This window comes from Zingiber officinale, chromosome 7B, assembly GCF_018446385.1.
Source record: "Zingiber officinale cultivar Zhangliang chromosome 7B, Zo_v1.1, whole genome shotgun sequence".
Classification (NCBI taxonomy): domain Eukaryota; kingdom Viridiplantae; phylum Streptophyta; class Magnoliopsida; order Zingiberales; family Zingiberaceae; genus Zingiber; species Zingiber officinale.
The window spans coordinates 90,056,514-90,083,525 of NC_055999.1; the positions used below are offsets into that span (position 1 = coordinate 90,056,514).

General features: G+C 36.8%; 1 protein-coding gene across 3 annotated transcripts; it reads left to right on the plus strand.

The window, feature by feature from the left end:
* Positions 1-1,253: 1,253 nt before the first annotated feature.
* Positions 1,254-26,197, plus strand: LOC122006229 (vacuolar fusion protein CCZ1 homolog). Of its 3 annotated transcripts, none has more exons than XM_042561650.1 (11): positions 1,254-1,543; positions 1,618-1,679; positions 2,291-2,491; positions 2,676-2,769; positions 3,656-3,839; positions 3,955-4,064; positions 23,180-23,278; positions 23,414-23,875; positions 24,728-24,883; positions 25,213-25,442; positions 25,892-26,197. In XM_042561650.1, exons 3-11 carry the CDS (start codon positions 2,310-2,312, stop codon positions 25,920-25,922), a joined length of 1,548 nt encoding a protein of 515 aa, XP_042417584.1. In that variant the 5' UTR covers positions 1,254-1,543; positions 1,618-1,679; positions 2,291-2,309; the 3' UTR covers positions 25,923-26,197. The 3 variants fall into 3 exon arrangements, with proteins under 3 accessions (XP_042417584.1, XP_042417583.1, XP_042417585.1); XM_042561649.1 differs by having other exon boundaries at positions 2,308-2,491; XM_042561651.1 differs by lacking the exon at positions 23,180-23,278 and having other exon boundaries at positions 2,308-2,491.
* Positions 26,198-27,012: the final 815 nt, after the last annotated feature.

Genomic DNA, 27,012 nt, shown 5'->3' on the forward strand with positions numbered 1-27,012 from the left:
AGTCCAAAAAATATCATTTAAAGTTTTTTTTTCTATCAATGAGTTTCGGTTAAAATCTATAGATGCACTGAGAGAGCTCCGATCAAACTCATTCCAAATGCTATAAGTTTCTTAAGTGCCCCAAAGACTACATGCGTCTAAAAATATCAGCTTGAAGTCATTAACAACAATGATCATAAGGTTTTTAAAATTTATGACTTTAAGCAATTGACATATATACATAACTTATTGTGAAGATGTTAGAACTAGATATGGAAATCCTAAATATCTTCACTGCACTATCCTCTTCCATTGCATGTCAATCTTTCAAAAATTAAAATCTCATAAGTTCATCAAAAATAAAATTTGATCAAAATTTATTGATGGATCTAGAGAAATCTGATTGAGACGAATTCCAACTCTTATGGATTTCTATAGTGCACCAGAGTCTAAATATATCATTTTTTACTATTTTTTAAAAAATAATACCACAGTTTAGCACACCAATAGTGTCATGATGCTTGTGCAATTAAACTATGTTACTAATTTTTAAAAATCAGTATCATAGGAGTTATTGTATATATGCAAAGGAAAGAGAACATTTTAATTTTAATTAAGAGAAAAAAAAAAGAAAAAGTTATTGCATGTAAAAATAGAGGAAAGAAAAGAAAAAGTCAGCTTTTACCGATGGGTAAAATAGAAAAGATGGGTACCTTTTAGGCATTTTCAAAAGTTAGGGTGCCTTAGGGTAATCCCAAACTTTGAGTGCTTCATTTGTGAAATTGCAAAAAAAAAGAAAAAAAAGTGAGGAATAAAATTTACCTTTTATAGATTTTTAGGTAGAAAAGTATATTTGAATGTATATGAAAATGGATTAAAATTAGGAATACTTGAACATAATATAAATCGAAAAATAGAGAAATTTATCCACGACAGGCAAACTAAATATGATTGTTAGGATTGTAAATAAATTACATCTTCATGAATAAGTTTAGTATTCAAATTCATAAAATTTATTTATATAAGAAACATATAAAATAAACAAGTTTAAATATTAATAAATTTGATTTATTAAGATATGAATAAAATGTATGAATAATTTATAAATAAACTTATTAATTCACTTATATAAATTTATTTTTATTTTTTTATTAAATATATAAAAACTATAGTTATTTATAAATTTTAAATTATTCCTACTATTCTAAAAATAAGAAAAATGAAAGCTCGAGCTCGAACCCATTCCTAAAAAAGAATGCCTTTAAATTTTTAATTTTTTTCCCAGCTACCCGTCCAACACACGCGACACGATCCCTGACCTCCCTCCACCAAACCCTCCCAACGTCCTCTACTCCTCTCCCTCTCCCTCTCCCTCCCTCCTCGCTCCTCCCTCGATCCCTGACCACGTGAGATCGCAAGATTCCTTCGCGTTGCCGCCTCTTCATTGAGCTCAATTCGCAGCCGAAGCCTCGCCGCCACAGCCCTGACCTCATCTCCGCATCTCCGATCTCCCACGTCGCTATCCAATCGCCTCTCCACTCTTTCCCTCAATTCCTAACCTCATGTGAGACGAGAGCAGACTTAATCTAAGATTCATCTGTATTCTTGTTGGACCGTTCTAATATTTTTCGAGGCCAGTTTATTTTTCAGATTTGGCAGAATATTAGTTGGTCGGAAGGCTTATCTGCCACTCTAGGAAGGTATGAGTTGATGATGATGATTCAATACATAAACAATATATAATTTGCAGTATAAAATCAAGTTCCCAAACTTATTCTTATGGTCATATACTCATTTTTGGATGTCAATGCTTCATGCACTTGAGCTTGCTGTATTTTAACTAACTAGCAAATTTTACCTGCACTTCCATTGGGCTCATGTTAAATTTCCTTTTATTTCCCAATTCATACTTAATTGAATCTGCAGTGTAACTCCTGATTTTGATCAATTCAAGATGGTTGCACTAGAATAGATTGCAATCTCTTATGATTGTTAGGCTTACAATTAGGTTTTAAGGAATTACTACACCACAGAGCAGTAAATTTTGCATTCTAACATGGGTATGAAAAACCAAATCCTCAAAATGCCGGAGCGGGTGTTCCAATAGTTCAAGTGAAAATAGGTTTTTTGATTGCCTTAGGCTGAGAAGAGACTTTCTTCTTAGAATGACCGCTAAAGGTGCCTATCGAGTTCAAGCTGAGATGAACTAATTTAAAAATGAATATATTTGAATGAATGTGCCTTCCATATGTTTGTATGCCACTTGTTGATTAATACATCTGATTATTTACTTTCATCTTTGTTTTCTGAGTTGCTGATTCATAATAGCAATGGGATTGCCATCTACGATGGATGCTAATGAAGGCATCCAGTTATGCGTTTTTGACTCGAGAAGGGGACAACGTGAAGGGCAAGAGCTAGATAAAATATTGTTCTTTTATCCTCCAGATTGCCCTTATTCTGTGCAGTTATCTGTCATAGGGCTTTCAGGTGGAATGATTACGTTCACAAGGTTTGTCTCTTCTTGTGCATCAGCAATATGGATTTCAATTCATTTCCCTAATTTTTGGTTTCTCAATCCCTGCTTCATACACTTAATGTATATCTTAGCTGTCACCTCCTTAGTTTAGGAATAACAATTTAGCACCTTAAATCTCGAATATGGTCGTTGCTTTACTTTCTTTAATCTTTTGCAGACTTTTTTCTCCTGATGCTGCTTGTGAGGTCATTGAAGCTGAGAGGCACTCACATGTGTTCTATCAAGCAGAGCCGGATATATGGATGGTTTTGGTATGCATTCTATTATCATATTGATGTTATTAAGCTGCATATGATAGTGAGCTAGCGTGAAGTACTCATATCTAAGTTTAAGCACTACCAAATCACAAATGCTCTTTTAATTGTGACTTAAGTGGATGATGCATTAATGACATACATGACAGTATAAGAAGGGAAAAACTAACTTTCTACTTTCTTGTTAATTCATTCTTATTACTATTGGAATGTCAAAAAATTTGAGAACTGAAAATACATTCCCTATTTTTCAGATATATGAATAATTATTTCTTGTGCTCTTTCATATGAGATTGTCAAGAATGCCTAGTAGAAATCACTATCGCAAGCAACATGGCAACATAATTGTTCATTATAGTTGAAAAAGATAACTAAATTTTAGGGCCTTTTGAAATACCTTTGTTTAATATTTTTGTCTCCATTCATGTGACTTATGTTCAATAATATTATGTTGATAACCTCCATGGGATGACGCAGTTGGTACCTGCATGGATGGTTGCTCCAATAGGTCTTGGGGTCAATTTCCAGTGGTTGCAAAATGCCTCACTGGTGCTTAACCTCCTCCATGCAAAGGGCTGCTGTGTTAGGGAAAATGCCCCTCGTGAAGAGTGTGGAGCTTCCCTGGAGGGGCCGCTAAGGTGACGACTTCACCTTTTGCTCCGATAATATTATGTTGATAAGCTATAAAAAATGGTTTGCTGCTAAGCTGCCTATATTATATTGATTACGTCATTTACCTTCATGGAGGGAAAATCTCTTTTTAATTTTTAATTTTTGCTAAAGTTGCATTAGAGGAACTATCATGATCTCAGATTAAATGACATTTATATTCCACAAACAAATGTTACCATTGATACTGTTGAAATTTTTTCTGGTAGTGCAGATAGTGGAGAAAGTTAAGGACAGTGAGTCTATATGGAGGTGTGATGCCTTACAAGCCATACTCAGAGAAATACATTCTCTCTTCACGATGTTCAATGGATCCTTACAAAATATACTTGATAAACAACCCAGTGGTGCACTTGCTCGCAGCTGTTTGTACACGTTTATCACTGACTATTTAACAGGTGATATTTGTGCTCAGTGTTATTGAAATCTCCAAAGTTCTATCACCAGTATTCAGCCAATGAGCTCAATTTCTGTACCTTATTAGAGCTTCTATGTTACATCTTGCTAAAGCAGACTTTCGCGTTAGCAAGAAAATCAAAGTGCCTACCTTTCGTGATTGTCTCAAGGAACGGAGAACGGTCCAAATGTTAACAATTTCCCGTGAAGTGGCTATTGAAGTTCAGGTATGTAATGATCTTAGGAGTTAGAAGACCATGATATAGAACAAGGGAATAATTTATGTGCTACCTGATTGTAAGTTAATTTTTGATGATTCTTTCATTATTTTATGTGCTTTTTCCAACATTCGCTTTTCATCTTGAATAATTGATATTGCTTAATATACAAATGCTTGTCTTAGAACTTTAATTGGTATTACACTATTTTTTGGATTACAATTGTCATGCCCAACCCAAGTTCAGTCTACTAAAAGGTATACTTTGCTTGGCACACATGACATATAGTAATTTCAAAGAAAACAACTTAACCGTGTATTCCAAATGAGAAATGACCATCAAAGGCACAACCACCTCAATAATCAACTTACAACTGTTGGTAAAAAACATTAGAAATTGAACACAATGTGCATGTTGGGTTCCAAATATGTGCATAAATCATATATCTTTAGAAGAATTCAAATAACAATAGCAAGTTAAAGTCATCTACATTTTATCCAACTTTCAATTAATGAACAAACTATATATTATCACCATTTATCAATTTTTTAGTTATCAACAATTAACCAAGCTTAGTATTATCACTATTGATTACCTTAAGACTATCAACAACTAATCAACTTTAAGGGAATCAACATAGTACCTTCTTGTAAATTAGATGAACCCTATATGTAGCCATTAGGATATGCACCAAGATTTTCAATTTACAAAGTGTACCATGGGATACATTGGCCAAAACCCTAACATATAATATAAACGGATGAAACCCTACTTAAGTACGAATAGGCCAATGCCTCATCTACTGCACTTTGCTGAAGTTAAAAAAAAAAAGAAAGAAAGAAATGGGCTGAAGACCTGCCTGAGCGTGAATAGAATGAAGTCCCACCTAGCTTACATTGAGCTAATGACGAAGATAAGATAGTCTGACTAATAGTCTTCACCATTCCAATTATTTCTTCTTTAATACTAGTCACCATTAGAAAAATCCTTTGTTCTTGTTGCTTGGAGTTTTAGTCCATTTAAACTTGTTCCGTCTATTCTCAGTTTTCATAATTAAATTAGGACTAATCTAAGTTCCATTATCGAGATTTCAGAAATATTCATCATGAATATGTTTAATAATCTGATATAGATGTATCCACAAAGGCGGTCCATCACTATTCAACTTGAATGGAAAAAGTAAAGCAAAAAATTGACCAAGTATCAACAAGGAAAAGAGTCAGTAAAGAGAATAGATATTCAGGAATTACATACTCATGTAAATCCCTCCACAATATTTTGAAATAAAATTCTTCCTAAATATATTTACGCATATGCAATCCCATAGAATTACATGTTCATAAAATAAAGTAGAATTCCCAGATAAACATTCTCTCACATATTAATATTTACAACTATCATTTCAGCTCTTTTTAAAATAGGATCACAAATGGCTACTTGGAAGGGCTACTAGAATACCATATTACTGCTTCCCTAAATGAAAAAGAGTCATCAAACAGGTAAGGGTTTAAAACCCTCATACCTTCTCTACTAGAAGGGGAAACTTGAGGGTACAACATGGGTCTACAATACCTGTAGAAAAGAGAAAAAAAAAAGGGCAGTCCGGTGCACGAAGCTCCTACCATGCGGGGTCCCGGGGAAGGATCAATTGTACGCAGCCTTACCTGCTTTTTGCAAGAGGCTGTTTCCAGGATTCGAAGCAGTGACCTTTTGGTCACATGGCAACAATTTTACCATTGCGCCAAGGCTCCCCTTCTGCATGTAGAAAAGAGAAGCAAATGAAAAAAAAAAAACCTAAAATTGGAGAAGAAAGACTCCCAATGGAGGTCCTTGCTCGTCCACAATGGCTACTACAAGGGGGAGGCTGTTGCCTATTTAAAAGGTCTTGGGGAGGGTTTGCGGGGAGGGGAGAAGAAGCTTGTCACCCAAGGGGTGGGAGTGATTAAGTAAAAGTCAAGAGATGGGGGAAGTTCAGCATTGCCAAGAATCCAATTCAGGCTTAGCTTGAATCTAACATTCAAACCCCACTTAGCCACAACCTAAAAAAAACCAAAGGACTGCCCAAATTGAATCATAATCCAGCTAATATATATATAAAAGGCAACTAAACATTTCAAACCAGCTTTATTTAAATTATGTCAACTTCAAATCCAACCTTTAAACCAAATTAATCTCTCTAATGCATGATGAATGTTTGATTATACTTCAACCCAATTAATCTCTCTAATGCATGATGAACGTTTGATTAAACTTCAAGGATATAATGTTTTTAGACTAAACCATAAAAAAATCCAAGATATTATATGCATCAAATGTCATGTACATGTGTCTTGTTCTAATTTTCTAAGACCTCCCTTCTAGGTCTGTTCATATTGAGTTGTTGCTGACTTACTGCTATTTGAGTTTCTTGCTTTCATCTGTGGTCTCCAGTATTGCACTATTCCAATCAGTTGTCCGAGTATAACAGTTATCCATCTTCGATTTCTTCCTATAACAACTCTGAATTGTCCTTCTGCTCCTCAGGTCTGATGTTTATCGTTCAAAGTCAGCTGGAACTATGACAACAAACTATGGGATGTACACTTGGTGCAAATAAAATATCAAAATAAAAAAAACTGTGCTAATAAATAAACTGGATAATGATCTAGTTTTAAATTTTATTGTTGATTCTGTATAACAAGTATTCTCTCCTAGTGCTACATCAAGTTGCATCGAAATGGAATTCCTATTTTAGTATTCAATTCGCTGCTTAAATCTAGTCCATCAACCTTTGATGCTTGCTCTTTCCATCCACTGTTCATCTTCCCACACTAAGAATGTGGCAACCATTCTCCCTCCATGTGTGGTGTGCATCGTCTCCTCCTGTTGCCACAACCTAAGCCATGCATATGCCCAACTTGTGATTGCCATCTATTGTTTGTCACTTTTAGGAGTGCATCTCTTCCCCATTGTTGCACAACACAGCGCCTCCTGAAACTTACGCTTTCCTCGTACTCCCATCTCAATCCCTCCTTATTGTAGCAAATAAAACAATTCCTCCCTGGTAATAGGTTGGCCCAAGCTATTGTTTATGCTGATCCTCCTCTAGGCTCATCCATTAGAGTGTGGCTTTTTCATTGTCCTAAGATGTGAGAACCCTCGTAAGAGTTCCTTGTGTAATGTTTCCTTTTTCCACAGAAGTTAACTAGTAGTGAGACTATTTTTCATCACTTCGCCTCCCTCTTAATCTTGACATTTCAACTTGTTCCAAGCCTTCCCAGAGCAATGAAGCGAACAATCCACACCTTTTACCTCTGTAACCTCGTAGCTTCTTTAGTGACAACTTCTATGAACTCAGCTAACCACACCTTATCATTATTGGTAGCAATTCTAAAATGATACATTAGTTATATACTTTAGCTGAGAAATCTTTTCAAAATTACAATTGATAGAGGTAAGTGATGGTAGACAAACGTGATATCGTTGTTTCAATTGTCTACTTTACGAAGGGGTATGCCAAAAAGAGGCCAAATTGTTTGCCATTTTACTTTGCTAGAAGAGAAATGTTGAAACGAAAGTTCAAACAAAAATTAATCTCACCAAAGTTGTGATCATCAAAGTTAAATGGTTGAAACATAGTTGTCAAAGTTGTATCAAATCGGCCAAGCCGACCTATGAAAATCACACTCAGATTCTTGATTCTGTCAGGTTCTTTATTTAGATTTTTTTTTTGTATATGAATAAGTCATAGATCAATTGGACTAGTAGATTTATGTTAAACAAGAAAAGTTGGCTGGTTTGATCAACCCATTCATATACTTTGATAAATGGATAAAATTGTCTTTTTACAATTTAAAAGAATCAATGATACAATCTAATAATGAAGGGAAGCCTTGGCATAGCAGTAAAGTTGTTGCTTTGGGACCAAAAGGTCACGACTTCGAATCCTGAAAACATCTTCTTGCAAAAAGCAGAGTAAGGTTGCATATAATGGATCCTTCCCTGGACCTGCATGGTGGGAGCTTCGTGTACTGGGCTGCCCTTTTAATGATACAATCTAATAATCAATAATACTAAAAATAGAGAAAATTTTATTTTTGTTTTGAACTTTTATTATTTTTTCAAAATTTTCTTATAGTTTCACAATTGCTATTTAACTTCCCATGCTTTCACAAGTGTTATTGAAATGCTCCTGTAATTTCATTTTCTATCCGTACTTTCATGTCTTGTTGATTAACCCCTTTGTTGAGTAGAAATATTAGTAATGAATTCGCCCCTCGGTGACTTTAAGTTTCCAATTTCTAAACCTTACACAAATTATAGTGGAACTTTCTATACATTTTTTATTTTTTATTTTTTTGTTAAAATTGTCATGTTCATATTGCATTGTAGAAATCAACAGCATATAATTGTTGATTTTTTTTCTATTTCTATTTCTATTTTTTAGGCTAGAAAATATATATTTTTATATTATTTTATTTCCCAATTCTTGGGTTTCAGTTTAACTTGCCGGGATTGATTTGCTATTCAACGTTGACCCATTGGCTCAACTAATGAATTGCTGTCCCAAAGTTGTTTTTTTTTTGGTTTGATGTTCAATCCGGTTCTAATAACCATGGTTGGAAGACACTTAGTTGCTTGTTAGTTTAGTTTGAGAGGAGAAGGATTATGGAAAAGGAACCTAGATTATACACATAAAACAATTGAAGGATATGTAATTGAAACTTGTGGCATCTCAACATGAATCAAACAGGAAGAGTTCTTCCTCTCACTCCATATTATTTTGACTATTTCTTAATCATGCTCTCTTTTTGAGAAATCTATAAGCTCCTCTTCCCTCCCTTCCTCTCCTTTTCTTTTATTTTTTTAATCTAACATCAGTCTCTCACTTTTTTTTATATATACTTTTCTCTTTCTCTATTTCTTAAACTTGTCCCCAATTTTTTTTTTCTTTTAAAGACCATATTTTTTTGTACCTATTTCTATTTTTTTTTTTCAATTGGGTGCTACTGGACATGGTCTAGTGCGGGTAGAGGTGGAGTAATAAAGTTAATGATGATCAAAGGAAGAATAGCTGGGTGATTTTGGTGCTTCTTGGTGTTGTACATCATGCGATGAGCCAAAAGCTAAATATGTGAAGTTGGTGACTATTGGAGGGTAAAAATCTTGATCGTTTGCCTTGTATTGCTTTTGGCATTGTACGACACTGTCTTCATTCCCACTAAACAATTTATCTAGTTAAGCATGTCAATGATGGAGTGTTATGGTCAACAATGGTTCTGTGATACTATTGGAGGCACATAGTGTTGTGGAATAGTCAAGTCTTCCTCAATTCTCTATTTTTGTAGGGACAACATATGTAGCATACGGCCTTGTTACATCATTGTAAATGCCTTGAGAATTTGTTCTATATCAAGGATGACTAGAAAGAGGTTAGTGACAATTGGAATGACACAATCCCTTTAGATCTCTAGAGGCAACATGATAATGGTGAAGGTGCCATAGTTGGAGCTTCTATAGAGATGGTTGAGATTGATGGAATTTCTTCTATGTCATTGTAGGGTTATGTAGATGCATTGACTAACGTGGCAAATTTCATAGGCATCTACCATAAAGGGGAAGCCACATTCACGCAACAATATTTTGTAGTCAAAATAAAACGTATTCATGGGATAGAAAAGTAATTGATTAAAGGTGATGGATGTGATGAAAAATTAGAGATGAAACAAGATAAGGCTTCGACGATGGTGGATAATAAAAGGAATTTTAGTTTTATAGGTGTGTGTGTGGGGGGGGGGGTGGTGTTGGCCTTTATATTTCTAGAATTTAGGGATAATGTTTGTGGGTTTTCTTTGAAAAACTTCACATGTATTTCAATAACCTTGCCTCTTTTTATATACAAATTACATACTCCTATTTAACAAATTGAAATCACATATCTCCTAATCAATTACAACTATTATCAAATCAAATCTTTCTAATTATAAAATATTAAATCAAATATATAATAAATTTGTGCAATAAATCTGTAACAAATCTACCTATATTGGTTCTCCACACTCTCTCTCAATATGTGGTAGATGCTTTCCAACTAAAGGATCATGTTCTTCTCATTTAGATTATGTCTGAAAGGTTGATGCTTTGATGGAATGCAGTTGAGGGTGATTGACTTATCTTCAATTTGTTTGCTAATGAAATGTCGATCAATCTCCATATGTTTGGTACGATCATGGTGGACAGGATTCTTGACAATTGTAAAAGCTGATTGATTACCACATTAGATTTGCGCAGATTCTGATGCCTCAACTTTGAAATTGTTTAATAGCCGTTTTAGCCATATCGCCTCGCAAATACGTGAGGCTAGTGCTCTAAATTCAACTTCTGCACTACTAGCGACCACATTTTGCTTCTTGCTTTGCCATGTTACTAGGTTTCCCCAGATAAAAGAGCAATACCGACCTTCTATCATTTAGAGACCCTACCCAATCAGTATCGACATTGGTATATACTTTTAAAGATCCGCTTCCTGATTTCTTGACCATACAACCTTTTCATGGATTGCTCTTCATGTATCTCAATATACGATTCACTGCCTCTATGTGATCCATAGATGGATTACTTTGAAATTAACTCACCCGACTTATTGAAAAACTTGTGATCCATAGATGTATGCTTATATTGTCTGGGAGAGTAAGTGTTTTGAGTATGTTTTACAATTTCACAAACTTTGCACTAAAACAAACTCGGATTTTTATTAATAATGAGTGAGGGAAATAAGTACCTTAAATATGAAAAATTGGGATGACCAAGTCGAAAGTGCCACTTCATAATATCACTTTCTTTATTCGACCAGCAGGACTCAATTGACATTTGTGACTAAGTCGAAAGTGTCACATTATTATATCACTTTCTTTATTCGACCAGTCGGATTCAATTGACAATTGTGACTAACTAAATGACTTGAACATAGATATACATTAAGTAAAGACCTTCACACTATCAATCGTCTTCCTGGTGCTCAAATTCTGAAACACACAAGAGTAGAAAGGAATTTAGTCTCACAATTGAGATCTTTATTTAATCTATTAACAGACACAAGATTATAATCAGGGTCAGGAACTAATAACACAGAATATAGAGTTAGTGTGTTTGAGAAATGAATGATTCTCGTCCCAACTACTTTAGCACATGTCCCATTTGCTATATGCACCCATTGAGATTTGTCATAGTGAAAAAGTGGAGAAAAGTGATCTATCACCTTTCATGTGCTCTGAAGTGCCAAAATCCGTAATTCAAGGGAAATGGGTAGATGTGTGCATTGCTGATGGAGGCGATCTATTTAATGAACTGTCGGAGAATATTAAGTTGTTCCTTAGAGAAAGGAACCAAGTTGTCACATTGTGTCGTGGGTGTGACTATAACATTTCCCTTTGCTTCACGGTCCTAGGAGGGCTTCCATTCTATCGGTTTGCCATGAACATGTGTCTTTGGTGCGTCCTTGCTTTCAACAGTAGTCGCACCATGGGTGTCCCTTCTTTGTCCAATTGTTATTCGTGTTGTGAGCGGGATTTCGGACAGCTAGAGCACTTGCTTTAGTTGACTTGAGAGGCTGAATTTCGGGGTTTGGCCGACCCAACATTACCCGCATACGACTTTCTTCCCTTTTAGACTTATGAAAATGCCTCTCGAAGACTTGGCAGTGGTTTTGTGCTGAGGATTCTACCCCTTGTTGCATCCAGAGACTAATCAAGCCCTAACAGAAACTTAAACACTCTCTTAGCCTTTACAAATCTCTTGAAATACGTTTGGTCTTCATAACACTTCCAGTTATGAGTTTTAAAGAGATCCACCGGTTGCCAATTGAGAGTTGTGAAATAGGTAGTTATTGAATGATTGCCTACCTTGCTTGAAGTCTTGGAGAGTGCTTTCAACATGAAATAATTCAGCAATGTTGTCTTAGCCGGAGAAAGTATCACGAACTGTCTCCCATATATCTTGGACAGTCGTGAACAATAAAAAATTTTCATCGATTTTTGCATTCATAGAGTTGATTAGCCATGACATAATAAGGTTGTTTTTGGCCCTCCAGACTCGATACTTGGGACTACGTATTTCTAGTTTTGGAATACCTATGAGATAATCATCTTTTCCTATGAACATCATTATTGATTGTGACTACTGTAGATAATTGTGGTCATCCAGTTTGTGAATGATAATTGAGCTAGAGATAGTTTCTGGTCGAATTCGAAAGTGTGACATCATGGGGTGATTTGGAGTAGAGTTGAGAAGAGGTTGCTGACATCTACTTGAAGCCTGACATGATTGGCCACAGTCTCAGTAAGTAGACATAGGTGAAAGAGATGATCTGGCAAAAAGTTGTTGCCCTCGAAGATCAAAACCCCAATGGCTAATGAAGACTGAAACCCTAGAGGTGGTCGGACAGTAGAAGGAAACTTTGCTTTGATACCATATGATTTTCTCTAGAAAACTTCACATTTATGTCAATAACCTTGCCTCCTTTTATATACAAATTATATACTCCTATTTAAGAAATTGCAATCACATGATATCTCTTAATCAATCAAGCAATTATCAAATCAAATCTTCCTAATTATACAATATCAAATCAAATATGTAATAATTAAATTTGTGCAATAAATCTGCAACAAATCTCTAATAATTTGTCTAGATTGGTTCTCCACAATGTTCAATTGCTTCCACTAATTGATACCAATTACATGGATATATGTAGACTTGTAATTAAAAAAACTCACACTAGTGCCACTAACGTGTGACTAAGTTTCAAAAGAGGAGTAGAGCAAGCTACCATAATTCAATTCAATGCATTTATGTCTAACTTGTTAACGTCGGACATGATAACGATTATCCTATGACCTGACGAGAAGAGGGGATTGAGGAGCAGACAAGAAGAGGAATCTCCAAAAAAGAAACTTTTGAATAGAGGATAATTTTTCAATATCTAAACATGACTCTTATATATACCACAAGCTAAGACTCAAATAAAGAAAGGAAATAGATATTTTTTCTGAAAAGGAAATTATAAACAATTAACATATCTTAATTTCAATCTTGTAAAGAAAGGAAATAGATCTTTTACCCGAAAAGGAAAGTACATAACTGAACGATCTTAACTCCAATCCGGACGCGGATCAAGACAAATTCTCTCATATAAATAGCAGGAATACCAAAATTACCTTAAATACCCCAAAAAACGAAAATGACTAAAAATAGCAAAAAGACTCTTAAAGGGGTTTAAACGGTGGAATTTGAGGCCAAAATTTAACGGTTACGATTTCACCGGTAATAAACGTAGGCTTTTGAATTTTGCACGCGTGACGAAAGACAGCCTGATTATCGAATCCTCTGTCCCCAAAACCCCTTGTCCCCGTGTCCCACTTGTCAGCCCAGCCCATCGCTGGCGGCCGAAGCTCAATCAGAACTATACCCTAGGAGGAAGGTGAACCCAGAGGGATTGCCATCGGCACGATCGATGTCGGAATCTGGCCGGATCTGAGCAGACTTTCCTCTACTGTCAATCTGAGCTCTTGCTCAGATCCGATCGAATTCCGGCATCGATCGCGCTAGCGGTGATCTTCCTGGGTTTACCTTCCCCCGGGATATAATTTTGGCCAGTTCGGCGATCAGAGGCCGCTGGTGATGGGCTGGAGGTGATGAGTGGGACACGAGGACAGGGAAAAAGTGGGACAGCGAATCCGATCTCCTGATTTCGAGTTCCGAGTCAAAGGTTATGATCGTCTAAAGTTTGAAGGGTCATATTGGGCTTCAACATCGGTTGGTCTTCTATCAATCTCCCCGGATTGAAATGAACTCGCTCTTGAGTTCATATTAGCTTCATCAGCATTCGTCGAATAAGGAGTTAAGTGTTTCACATTGAAGACATCGGAAGTCTTCAAATGAATAGAAAGGCACAACTTGTAGGCATTATCGTTAATCTTTGTAGTATCTCACATGGTTCGATTTTTCGATCCTTTAACTTATTATACTCTCCAACAGGGAACGATCATGAATGAATATAGCCCAGATAAAATCTCGAATTTCACAAAGTACCTGTCGAAGATGACTATTGACCCGAGTCTTATACTTGGTATTACTTTCCATAATTGTCAGTTTCACCTGCTAATGAATATCTCGAAGATGTTGGTGCAGGTTGCACTAACGGTCTAACTCAGGTTTTGATAATGACAAAGTAAGTTAAGTTAGGTTTGTTATGATCTAACGATATAACTAAGTGTGAGGAGAAGTCTAGATAGGTCGACGTAATATCTGGCAAGAAATTCAGTTAGGTCGACAGGGTGACCGGATAGCTAGTACAAAGTTTAGATAGGTCGACGGGTTGATCGAATATCTGGCACGAAGTTCAGCTAGGTCAATGGGTGGACCAAATAGCTAGTATGAAGTTCAGATAGGTCGACGGACTGATCGGATATCTGGCAAAGCGGTAAGTTAAAGTAAGTCATTGGAAGGGAGTGACTTGTCAAGGACGCGTTCCCCATTTGAGGGAACAGTATGCGTCAATTCAACTTAGATCCATTTCGAAAATCTAAGTTGAGATCTTGACTAGATTCTGGTTTCGAGGAGATAGAATCTAATTACTACTTTACTTGTTATATAGTGTGCTAACTTTGTTTTGCAGGGTAGTATAATTTTTATTTGTCTCGGACTAAGTTTTTCTTGCAGGAAAATAGTTTGCTGGAAAAAGGAGGTCTAGGATCCGGCCGCCCGGAGTGGTCCAAGCGCCAGAACTGGTCCGGGCACCCGGAATGCCTAAGGGTTATCTGCTCGCTAGCTTGGAGCGCGCTGATTGGTTGGTCGACGTCACGGTCCAGGCACCCGGAAGGGATCCAGGCGTTCGGAATTGCTTATATAAGCAGTCTTCCACCAAGAGTACAGAACACAACATTCTTTTTCTGATCGCTTTCTTTCGCGCTGCACCGACGATCGAGCAACACAACTCTGACGACAGAGTGACTCTAATAACTGAAAGCATAGCCTTCCAAATCTTTGAAGTTGTTGGATACTTGTTTATATCTGCACTTAAATTATAGATCCATTGTATTGCTCTTGTAAAGATTTGCGAATTGTTAGTGGATTGCCCAACGAAAGCACTCGACGAGCGCAGACCTTGGAGTAAGAGTCGACGAAGGCTCCGAACCAAGTAAAACTTGGTTTGTTAGCGTTGTTTTCATTTTTCTCTTTCGTTGCGCACTTTAATTCTGTCTCAATTTTCAACGATCGCTATTCATCCCCCCTCTAGCGTTCCTTTCAATCCAACAGAAGATGCTTTTCCATCTCATCCGCTTTAGGACTAATTCGCCCTAAACGTGGAACAGGAGCTAAGTCTAGAATTTCTGATGGATTCCGCCCATAGACAATCTCAAAAAGACTTAATTCTATTGTCCTGTTCGTCGATTTATTGTAGGCAAATTCTGCTTGAGGTAACACTAAGTCTGCTTTGGTTTAGTCCCTGTAGGCATCTCAGAAGATTACCCAGACTTCGATTCGCTACCTCAGTTTGTACATCTGTATGAGGGTGGTAAGCATCACTAAGGTTCAACTGCGTGCTGAATTTTGCTCATAAGCTCTTCCAAAAGTGACTAATGAATGTGGTATCTCGATATGAAATCATGGACTGAGGAATATCATATAAACGCACGATCTCCTTGAAGTAAAGATGGGCAATCCGGATCTTTCTGCAAGCTATAAAATGTGTCATCTTTGAGAATTTGTCAACTACTACAAGAATTGAATTTGAGGTTTGTTGGGTGCGGGGTAATCCTAATACGAAATTCATGCTGACATCGAACCAATGAGCTTCAAGATTTGAAGAATTGTGATACCAATGCCAATGCCTTCGATGGTTGGAAGGCGCCTTCGACGAATGCTTTTCGAACCAATTTGAGCTTCCAACCATCGAAGGCATTGGTCTTCATGCTTTTCGAAGACAACACGGAGATGATCGAAATGTGATGCCTATGTTAGATGGTAAACGAGGATGTCGTCAAAGTATACTACCACAAACTTTCCCATAAAGGGCCGTAAGATTCGATGGTTGGAAGGCGCCTTCGACGAATAGTGCGAAGGCGCCTTCCAAAGCCATGGAAGGCGCCTTCGACCAGGCAATTTTAGCCGTTGCGAAAAGGATAAAGTTTTATCCTTTGGCCTCTTTGGAGGCACCTTCCAGCCCTATGGAAGGTGCCTTCATCCTGCGGATAAGTTTTTCCAGGGTCTATAAAAAGACCCCTGGACCTAGGAAAGATGTAACAACTTCGGTATTCAGTTTCCTAGTCATTTATGAGCTTTCACTGTGTGTAAAAGGCTTCTCCGCCTTCAGTGAAGGAGATTCTTAGTGAGCTTTCATTTGCATTGGATTAACAACCATTTAGGTTGTAACCAAGTAAATAGTGACCTTTTACTTATTTCTTTTAAGTTGTTAATTCTGTTTTAATTACTTTATTAATCTGAGTTGAAAGTCGAGAAATGTGCTTGTTTTAGTGTTACAGGCAACTCAACCCTCTCCAGCTAGCCTATCTGGGCCAACAAGTGGTATCAAAGCCTAACAGCTTCAGCAAGACTAACCGCCGAACGAAGCACACGAGATGGCAGGATCAAGCATCCACCCACCAAAGTTCGAAGGGGATTTCGCCAACTGGAAAAAGAAGATGGAAGTATTTTTCAAAACTGATTTCGATTTACTTTTAATAATGGAATTTGGTTTTGTAGCACCCGAAGGCAAAGAAAAATACCACTGAACCAAAAAGGAGCAGGCTGATTTCGTGGCAAATGACAAAGTAGAGTTCCATCTACTAAGCGTTCTACCGTCACAAGAAGTCAATCGGATCGGAGCCTATGAGTCTGCGAGGGAGCTCTGGGAGAAATTCCTGAAACTATACGAAGGAACCTTAGAGGCGAAACTCGCGAGACGGGATCTGCTCAGAAACCAGATCAACAACATTAAACTGGAACAAGGCGAAATCGTTGCATACCTTTATTTAAGGATTAAGGAGCTCAGGACTCACGAATCTCGGAGTAAAGATAAGTAACCGAGATTCGATAAGGTACGCGCTTAACGCATTCCCTAGAAATACTGAATGAGCATCATTAGTAGATGCTTATTACATATTTAAGGATTTAGATTCAACTACTTTAGAAGAATTATTTTCTATTTTGGAAGTTCATGAAACGAGATGTGCAGATCCGAACAAGGAGCCAAAGCATAACATTGTCTTGGACGTACAAGATTCAGAATCCTCTCTTGACAACAACAAAACAGTAATGATGGTAAGACAATTTAAAAAATTATTTAAATCTAAAAAATCTAACCATCTGCAGGGTAGAAAAAAAAAGAACAATCAGATGCTACCACTACAATGAAGAACATGTAAAAGACAATTGTCCTAAATTGAAGAACAAGGACAAAGGCAAGGACAAGAAGCCTGTCCAAACAGACAAATACAAGACCCTTAAGGCGACGTGGGATGAAACGTCGTCTGAATTAGAGGTTGAAGCTTTTTCCGGACTTGCGTTGATGGCAAGTCATCAAGAAGACGAACACGAAGTAAGCTCGTCTGAAATGAGCATCGAGAGCATCGATGAAGGAGGAGTTATATCATAAGAAAGCAGCAGTTTAGGGGGAGCTACGGATGACGAGATCGACAAGGTAAGTCAGGCACGATCTCTTCCACCTGATAAGTTTTCCAAATTTGTTAAATTCCTATAAAAAAAACTGTTGCAAGTTAGAAAAAGAAATTATAGATTTGAAAATACGGTTATCCAAAGTATGCCACTAGAATTATGTGATAATTTAAAAATAAAAAATGACAAATTGAAAACAGAGATAGAATATTTGAAAAATCGTGCATGCTCATATAATAAAAATATTAGAAAATATAATAATTTGAACTGGTATTTTAATTACCATAAGGGGCAAATTAGGAAAATTTCTCAGAAAAATATTCCTAAAAGATTTTTAATTAACTTAGTTGGAAGGAACCTAAATTGGGTTCCAAAATTTTTTATAAATTAAACTTTAATTAGACTCAGGGCTTTCAGTGAGAAAATTAAATGTTTAATTTCCTTAAAAGGCTTTGTCTAGAAAGTGGTTGCTGCTCCAATAACCAAGAAGACCCAGTGCCTCGCCACTGCCTGGAAGTCAATTAATGAAATAAAATATTTAATTGACTAACTGTTAAGTATTTAGAAATGCATTAAATTGTTTTTCAGTTAGAAATATTTTTTAAGAACCTCAATTTTAATGTGATCAGAGAAGAACAAGTTTGACTTGACTTGCAAATTTCACTTAAAAATTTCTTTTTACTTGCAAGTCTCACTTAGAAAATTAAGTTTTTTTGTTAAAACTTATTTTTTTACCCTTAGATTTTTTTTGGTATCCCATTTTTTATGTGATCAAAGGGGGAGAAGGGCAGATTAAGTCTAGGGGGAGGTAGTAGTTCAATTAAAATTTTAAATTTGAAAATCTTTTTGCACTTTATTGCATAATTGCATTAGTAGTTCAATTCAAATTTAAAATTTGAATTTAAAAATCTTTTTGCACTTTATTGCATAATTGTAATTTTATTATCTTTACTTTATGATTGGTTTACCCTAACTTAACTTGTGTTGCTTACATCATAAAAGGGGGAGATTGTTAGAACTCCAAGGTTATTTTTGGTGTGATCAACCAAGTTAGGTTATGTCCTATTATGTTTTGATCACTGTGTCTAACTGTGCAGGAGTTTAGGAGCACAGGAAGTTGAGCGAAAAACGCAGCTAGCGAGAAGGACGGCATGGGAGAGAGCCGACGGGCTCGGTGCGTCTGAGGAATGAGGTGCTGCGGAAGAGTACACCGGTGGACCAGAAGGATGCGCACGACGGTCCGAGGGACGAGAAGCCGGGGAGGAAGGTTGCTCGAGGAGAAGGTCAGAAATTGGGTTCGGGTGAGCCCTATTCCGTTAGCCGAAATCACTCAGGAGATCATAGCAACAAAGGAGTGAAATGGAGCTGCAAGTGTTGCTGGAGGTACCTTCAAAGGCTGTTGAAGGCGCCTTCGCGCTTTCTCTGGAAGGCGCCTTCCATGGCTGGAAGGCGCTTTCGATAAACAGTGCGAAGGTGTCTTCTATAGCCATAGAAGGTGCCTTCGACCAGGCAATTTTGGCCGTTGCAGAAAGGATAAAGTTTTATCGGCTTCGCTGGAGGCGCTTTCCAGTCCTATGGAAGGTGCATTCAGCCTGCGGATAAGTTTTTCCAGGGTCTATAAAAAAATCCCTAGATTTAGGAAAGATGTAACAACTTCGGTATTCAGTTTCTTAGTCATTTATGAGCTTTTACTGTGTGTAAAGGCTTCTCCGCCTTCAACAAAGGAGATTCTTAGTGAGCTTTCATCTGTCTTGGATTAACAACCATCTAGGTTGTAACCAAGTAAATAGTGGTCTTTTACTTATTTCTTTTAAGTTGTTAATTCTATTTTAATTGCTTTATTAATTTGAGTTGAAAGTCGAGAAAGGTACTTGTTTTAGTGTTTCAGGCAACCCAACCCTCTCCAGCTGGCCTACCTGGGCCAACAAACTCAACGTCCGTGGTAGGAGCAACGCTTTGGCACGGTAGCAAAGCATATACAACTCCATGCTCCACTTCATCTAAAAACCTGGATATAGAAAGCATATTAGTATTTTTAGCTACCTAGCTACTGAAATTAGAGTAGTTCTTTCCCGCTGCGGCGCTAACACAATATTTTTTCCCTTGATACGAAGGGTATATGTATTTTTCTGCCCATTATGAATAGCACTACGATCATACTGTCAAGGTCGCCCCAACAATACATGACACGCATCCATGACCACCACATCACACCAAACACTATCAAAATATTTGTCAATTGAAAAGGAAACGAGACATTGCCGGTTTACTGTTACCTCACTTTTTTATTCAGCAAGGATAACTTGTAGGGTTTAGAATGACGGTTTGTCTTCAGTTGTAATTTCTTGATAGTCTCAGCAGATATTACATTCTCACAACTATCGCTATAGATGATCATCTTGGAGACTTTATCCGCGATGGTGCAAGTAGTATTAAAAATATTGGTTCTGAATCAATCATCCCCCGAATCGTGCTTGGGAGTACTCTTACGAATGACCAAAGTCTCATGGCCATCACCATAAATCACTTCGTTAGATACCCATCATACATCGTGTCGTCTATCACATCTTCCTCGATCAACAAGTTTTTTCCCTTTAGATTAGTAGAAGAGGCATTTTGCATTGGTGCGCCATATGTCCCTGTTCACCACATTAATAACATCTAGGGGCCTTAGAGTAAACCTGTGGCTACTGTTGTAGTGGCCGCTGCGGTGGCTGTTGCATTGGTTGCCGCTGTGAAGTATGAGAATTTTGAGAGCGACCTGACCGACTATTTTGGTTGCTTATCCCTGCCAGTTTTCAATTTTTTTTGCTTTTCAGCCGCCAGTGAACGCTGAAAGGCTTTTGACACCGTCGAAAATGAATGAAGACTGAGGACATCTTGCAATGCCAAGTGTAGACCCCCTATGTATCATGCCACCTTCTGCTCCTCCATCTCGGATAGATCATTTACTCATCTATATATTCGTCGACCGTTCGCACCGTCTCAACGAGTGAAGTAGAATAGAGTTTGCGTGTAAGCGAAGGGAAGGAAGTGTTCCTTCATTTTTTTCCTTCATATTCTCCCGGTCAGTTATTTGGGATTTACCTTGTTTGTCTCGAGAGTGTTGCATCTATTCCCACTATGTTGATGCTCGCCCATTGAGTCTGATGACAATTAACTTCACCTTCATCCGATTTGAAACTTATAGTCGAAGATTCGCTCTACTTCGTTGATCCAGTCAATGAAGTACTCTGCTTGCAGCGAACTAGAAAATTCGAGCATATCTCCAAATTCAAAGTCTCCAACAGGCTCCTCTCGCCCACGGCATTCCTGAGGTGTAATATGGGTTCTTGAAGGAAGATTCAGATCCACGATCAAAAATCTTACGATCTTTGAGATCCTGCGCCGCTTGACGTTGGTCAACTCTACAACTTGCCTTCGTAAATCCTCAATCGTCATTATGTCATGTTACGACCATGGTGCTCAGCTTCTCCCACTGAAGCCTGCCTGCTATTGCGACCGCGACTACGACATGACGACCCGCCATTGGATCTGATGATGACCTTCTTGTGGCTTTGATACCAACTGACGCTGGGCAGGATAGTGACTATCCTGTTGGCTGATGAGAAGATGGGATTGAGGATAAGGCAAGAAGAGGAATCAAAAAAGAAACTTTTATTAAGAATAGAGGATAATCCCTCAACATCTAAATAAAACTCTTATATAGACCACAACCTAAGATCCAAATAAAGGAAAAAAATTACAATTAACATATCTTAATTCCAATCTTGTAAAGAAAGGAAATAGATCTTTTACCTGAAAGGGAAAGTATAAATAATTAACAGATCTTAATTCCAATCTTGTAAAGAAAGGAAAAGATCTTTTACTCGAAAAGGAAAGTACATAATTGAATGATCTTAACTGAAATCAGGACGCTGATTAATACCAGGAATATCAGAATTACCTTAAATACCCAAAAATGGAAATTATCAAAAATAGCAAAAAGGCTCTAAAAAGGGTTTAAACGGTGGAATTTGGGGGCCAAAATTTGGTGGTTACAATTTTACTGGTAACAAATGTAGGCTTTTGAATTTTGCACGTGTGGCGACAGACATAGCCAGATTCTGAGTTTTGAGTCGAAAATTATTTCAGTTTGAAGTTTGAAGGGTCATATTGGGCTTCAACATGGGCGGAGCCTGTATCACTTGTTACATAAACTAGAGAAATTCTCATAAGCAAAATATGAATTAGATTGATAATAATAAAATTAGAAATACACTTGTATCCATGTTGGTGTGATCCCTCGTCACCAATCTCTCTAGTCATGAAACGAAGTTAGTAAAAGTCATGCTTGCATCCCTCTTAGGCTTCATAGCAATCGGAGGCAGATGTTTACATTACGAGCAAAGGCTAGTAGTGGCGATGCTTCCCTTTGCCAAGTTCTAGCATTGCTTTTAGTCCTCGAAAGGAGAGTTGCTACTCCTGTTTTGCATTTGCATGAACTCTAATATTGAGAGTGAGAAGAACGAATACTTTGCATGATAAGAATCAATTTGAAGGTGAGGTTGGATTTGGAGGTTTGTTTTGTGGGAGAATGATTGAGAGCAAAGGGAGTGCCCTATGATAGCTTCTACTTTGGGCAGAGGCTAAGTGTCACACAGGACACACTCATGGATATGGTAACAATGGCCACCTATGCACGAAGGGTGGCTGTAGCTTGTTGCGTGTGGAGGAAATCTCAAGCGGAGGCTCCTATCTTTATCTGCCCTTAGAATATGGTAGCGAATACATGTGAGAGAGGACATGGCGCTAGAAGAGGCAGTAACGATTGAAGGTTTTAAAGCTTTAAAGGATTTGTGTGCATAAAGAGGCACAAGGATGAAGAGGGACCTCTATTGGTTAAGCGAACTTGTACACCTAGTCTCCTCAAAGCTATTCAAAGGCGGCTATAATGTCATGTAGAAACTTAGGGATAGGAAGACATTCCATTGCTTCCATTAATGAGATAACTATTACATGGGTATATATAGACTCATGCTAAAACCTAAACCCAGAATTACTAATGTGAAACCAAATCCAGACACCAATAGATTTTAATCTAATACCTCTAACAATATTAGACATGTGGCCTCCCTTCAAGGGGATAGATGAAAGAAAGCTTAAACCTAGTAGAAGATCTCACTCTGACACCAGGTTGAGTGGGATGTAATCTTGCATTATTGATGTATAGGGTTCATATGCAATGTGGTACTAAACGTATTCAACATGTAATCATAACTCTGATAACAGCTAATACTAATTCTAACAAATGGTTATGTTTTATTCATTATATAATATATTATTACTTGTTATTTTTTTCTCATATTGTGATCATAAAAACTAATGGTTGTACTTGACTTGAAGCTTCATAACAACTGACTGTAAATGAATATCTAATATTAGGTTCTATTTGTTACTTATACATATACATATGCATATGCTTTCTGCAGTCACTTGCGACAGTCATAGGGTCTTCATGCATTGGAGGAATAACGTGCAACTCAATTATATTATTTCAAGATCTGCTAGTGTCAACAACACTTTCCCCTGTATGTTTTTGTTTCTCATATACTTTTCTGAGAGTTCATTTGTTAAGTTTGTGGTAATCATGGATGATGTGTGTGGTTGAAGTTTATACAATCTTTTATGTCTTGGGAAACTTACTTGCTTGGTTTTCCTTTTAGGGTGACACTGCCAACATGTTTACTTATGCTGTTTTGAGGTTAACACCGCATGCTTTATCCTCCAAGACAAGTTCTTGGTCCTATTTAAGGAAAGGAGTTTCTTCCTCAAATGTTACTGTTAGATCTGCTTCACTAAATACTGGATCTTCACTAGAAGATTATCAGGATGGATCTTGTAATACTTCCCCTAGAGGGCAAGGTCAGACATACCACACAGCGAGGCTTCTTCAAACTGATAACTGGTCTAAAGGAAAAGATGGCTTTCTTGTTAGTGGCATTCATGGTGAAGTTGGTAATTTAGTTGATATTCCCCCAATAGTGTGGCTCCAACAAACAGAAGAGCAAGTGTATCTTTGTGTCTATCAGCATCGGAACCTCACAATTATTTTCCTCATACCTGTATGCACATTGACAGACGGAGAGACAGGGATATCTCACGCAAAAAAACAGTTTTTGGAAAATGTTAGTTCAATCTACCTTCGGTACCATTTTATATATTGTCCTAACTAGCTTTGTTTTTGGCTTCATTTTCTCATTGCCAGTTGTCCATATTGAATGGATACTAATCTATTTAGTTTCCAATATTTGAATATTCTTTCTAATTTCTCTGCATCTTCAAAACTAAAATATAAGAAAAAAGTTATTCAAGAATCGACTTTGGGTTTTCAAAGCATAAATTAAAAATACAAAGGAATACTGAATAATGACTCAGGTAACTTGAAGTTTAGATTCATCTGCCTTATTTCTTAGAATGTTTTTGACAATGCTGCATTATGTGTTATGATTTCTCACCATTGGAATCTACCTATCACTGAAAGAAAGTGACCATCCTTTCATCTACTGACACAGTATTTAGAAAATCCTGATTCCAATATACAATTGTGATTTTGAGGAGTTTTACTGATGATACCAACATATAATTTTTGTTAGATAGTAGGAGATCATATTCTTTTAGGTTCATTTTTACAGCTGACGATCATTATTTGTATGCTTGCAGTATTCTTATGTGTATACAGACTTAATATTGTTGTTGACTTATATGCTATTCTTATGTGTATTGGGACAATATATTTTCGTTGACTTGTTGCTCTGGCATTCAGTTATATAGATTTATGTTGTCTTGAAAGCTCAATACATCTATATCATTGGATCTGTAAAACTGGTTTATAAAATCATGTTCCTTTAGGCCATTGTTATTTATATCATAAATTCTTGGCACTTATTTCCTTGCTTGATATTGCCGTTGCTAGTACATGACTGTATAATTGCCCTGCTGATGATAAATTTGAGTTTGTATTTACTTGTTGCTCGCAGGCTTCAGAGAAGATTGTATATGTTGAAGAGAAACTATCTAAAGGATTTGGTGGTGAAAATGCTTATCATGTTAGTGGATATCGCTACTTGCTGGTTGACAGGGATAAGAGCATATCAAGGGCTTCTCCCCCAGGAAAAGTGACAACTCTTGCAAAAGTTAGCACCATTTGAAACAAACTCTTGATATGCTTACATGTGCATGTGCTATAAGTTTCCTTGTTTCATTACATGTTTCTGCTCTCCTGTTTGCTTTTATTATATCTGAGAAAAGTGTTAGAGAGGAGGTTATGAGCCCTATCAAAACTTAGCTACTGAAGTTTTTACATGGACATGAACTTCTAACCACCATTTTAAACAACAGGTGCATTCAACCTAGCTAAAGAAATTAGTTAACCAAAGGACTTTGGTTAGAACTCGAGAACAGTTGGAGGCAGTTCCTTGCTAAAAGGCTTCTTTCTAATATTTGTTGTGGTGTTTTCCTGCAGGATTCATTGCTTGCTTTTAATAATCTAAGAGAAGAGGTTGATTTGAAAAAGGCTCGAGCAAATAGAGAAAAGCCAGACTGTGAAAATAATTTTGAGATGTGCATTAGAGCCAAGAACAATGCATGGCTAATTGCTAAAATAGCACGAGGGAGGGAATTGTACATGGTGTTGGAGAAGGCAAATGAGACGCTTCTTTATGCATCTGATGCTGTTGAGAAGTTCAGCAACAGGTGCTTTGTGATACATGTTTTTTTCCACTGTTTCCCAAGCCTTAGTAAACGTTCATCTATAATTTTCTGCAGAATCATTTCATCAGTCACGTATTCTTATGGTTGGTCCGTGCACAATTTTTCACAACTAAACTGGAGATTCATATCTAAATGCTTCACTCTGAAATTGGTCATAAATTTTGTTACTTCTCCTAGTTGAATCAACCCTCCAATTTGGCGTGGGTTTTAATGAAAACAGGACGAGGCACATAATTAAATGACAATATAATTATCGCATCAAAGGAAAAAAGAAATCATTTGTTGGGCTTGAAGAATGCCATACCAGATGATTCATTCTTTTAAACTCTGACAATGTTGAGCTAGATAAAGCCTTCACTGTTGCGTGGTTTTCAGTTTTTCCAATGTTTAGAAATCAATTTCTAATGATTTGTCCTATATGTTGTTAACAGGTATTGTGATGGAGCGTTTTCCTTGGACTAGTAGAAACGTGAAGTTTTGCTCCAGAGTTGCACTGCATCAGTTCTTTGTTTTACAGGCTTATAAATGTCTACCTGTTAAGATTCAGAACGTTAAAGATTTCTTCAGTGAGATAATACAGCGAAAGTGGACTTGCTTCGTAAGGCGCACTAGCTTAAGAATATCGATTGCAGGGTTATTTTAAATTATTGAAAATCTGGACTAAGGCTGTTGTAGATCAAATTGAAAATCTGCGACCGCCTACTATTATTATACAAAGAATGGTTTAGTTGCATTACCGATCTAGGAATTTTAAACATGCTTACTCGAATTTGCAAAATCCATTCCATATAAGCTCCTTTCAATTATAGGTTAATCAAAATCCAAAAGCTGTTTTTTAAAGCTTTTGCTCAACTCTATGCTAATATGGATGCAAGATAGGAGAGGGGGAGAGAGTGTGTGCGTGCATGCAGAACGAACCATTCATCAAATGTAATCTAGCATCATACGGCATCTGGATGGAAGCCAAGCTTGTGCTAAAATAATTACTTTTAAATTATACATTTTTTGAATGTAAGTTCATTATATGATACTAAGTACTTGATTAAATTTTACCCATCTAAATCTTAATGCTGTATGATGAATTAGATATAACAATTTTAGTTGAATTAAGATGAATATTTTTATTAGTAATTTTTTGTGTATTATTAATCCTTCTATTAGTATTTCAAGTCAAGAGTAAAGGAATCATAATTATGACATAAAATTTGTCACCCATCAATATGGAATTAATTGTTAAGGTTGTCAAGAGAGATTAACAAATTCTAAAGGTAAGTAATTCAAATCTTCTTGTAAGGGTAAATCTATTATTGTCAGACAAAGTTTATTATTGTATGTTGATCTATTTGATAAGCATCAAATTCTAGCCAAGTATTGTCTTGTAGTTGTATATGAGGTCCACCTCATCGGGTCAGAGGACAAATACATATTTGCTAATTTTTATTATTTTATTAAATCATATTCGTCTATAAAATATTAATACATTACAAAAATATAAATAAAAATAAATACAAAATATAAACACATAAATCAACATTTATACGGTTCAAAATTT

Excerpts from the sequence above, each read along its gene's own strand:
- LOC122006229 (XM_042561650.1), top strand. The coding sequence starts at position 2,310 with ATGGGATTGCCATCTACGATGGATGCTAATGAAGGCATCCAGTTATGC. Across the intron at positions 2,492-2,675 it reads GGAATGATTACGTTCACAAG|ACTTTTTTCTCCTGATGCTG; the intron begins GTTTGTCTCTTC and ends AATCTTTTGCAG. Across the intron at positions 23,279-23,413 it reads TGTCAACAACACTTTCCCCT|GGTGACACTGCCAACATGTT; the intron begins GTATGTTTTTGT and ends TTTTCCTTTTAG.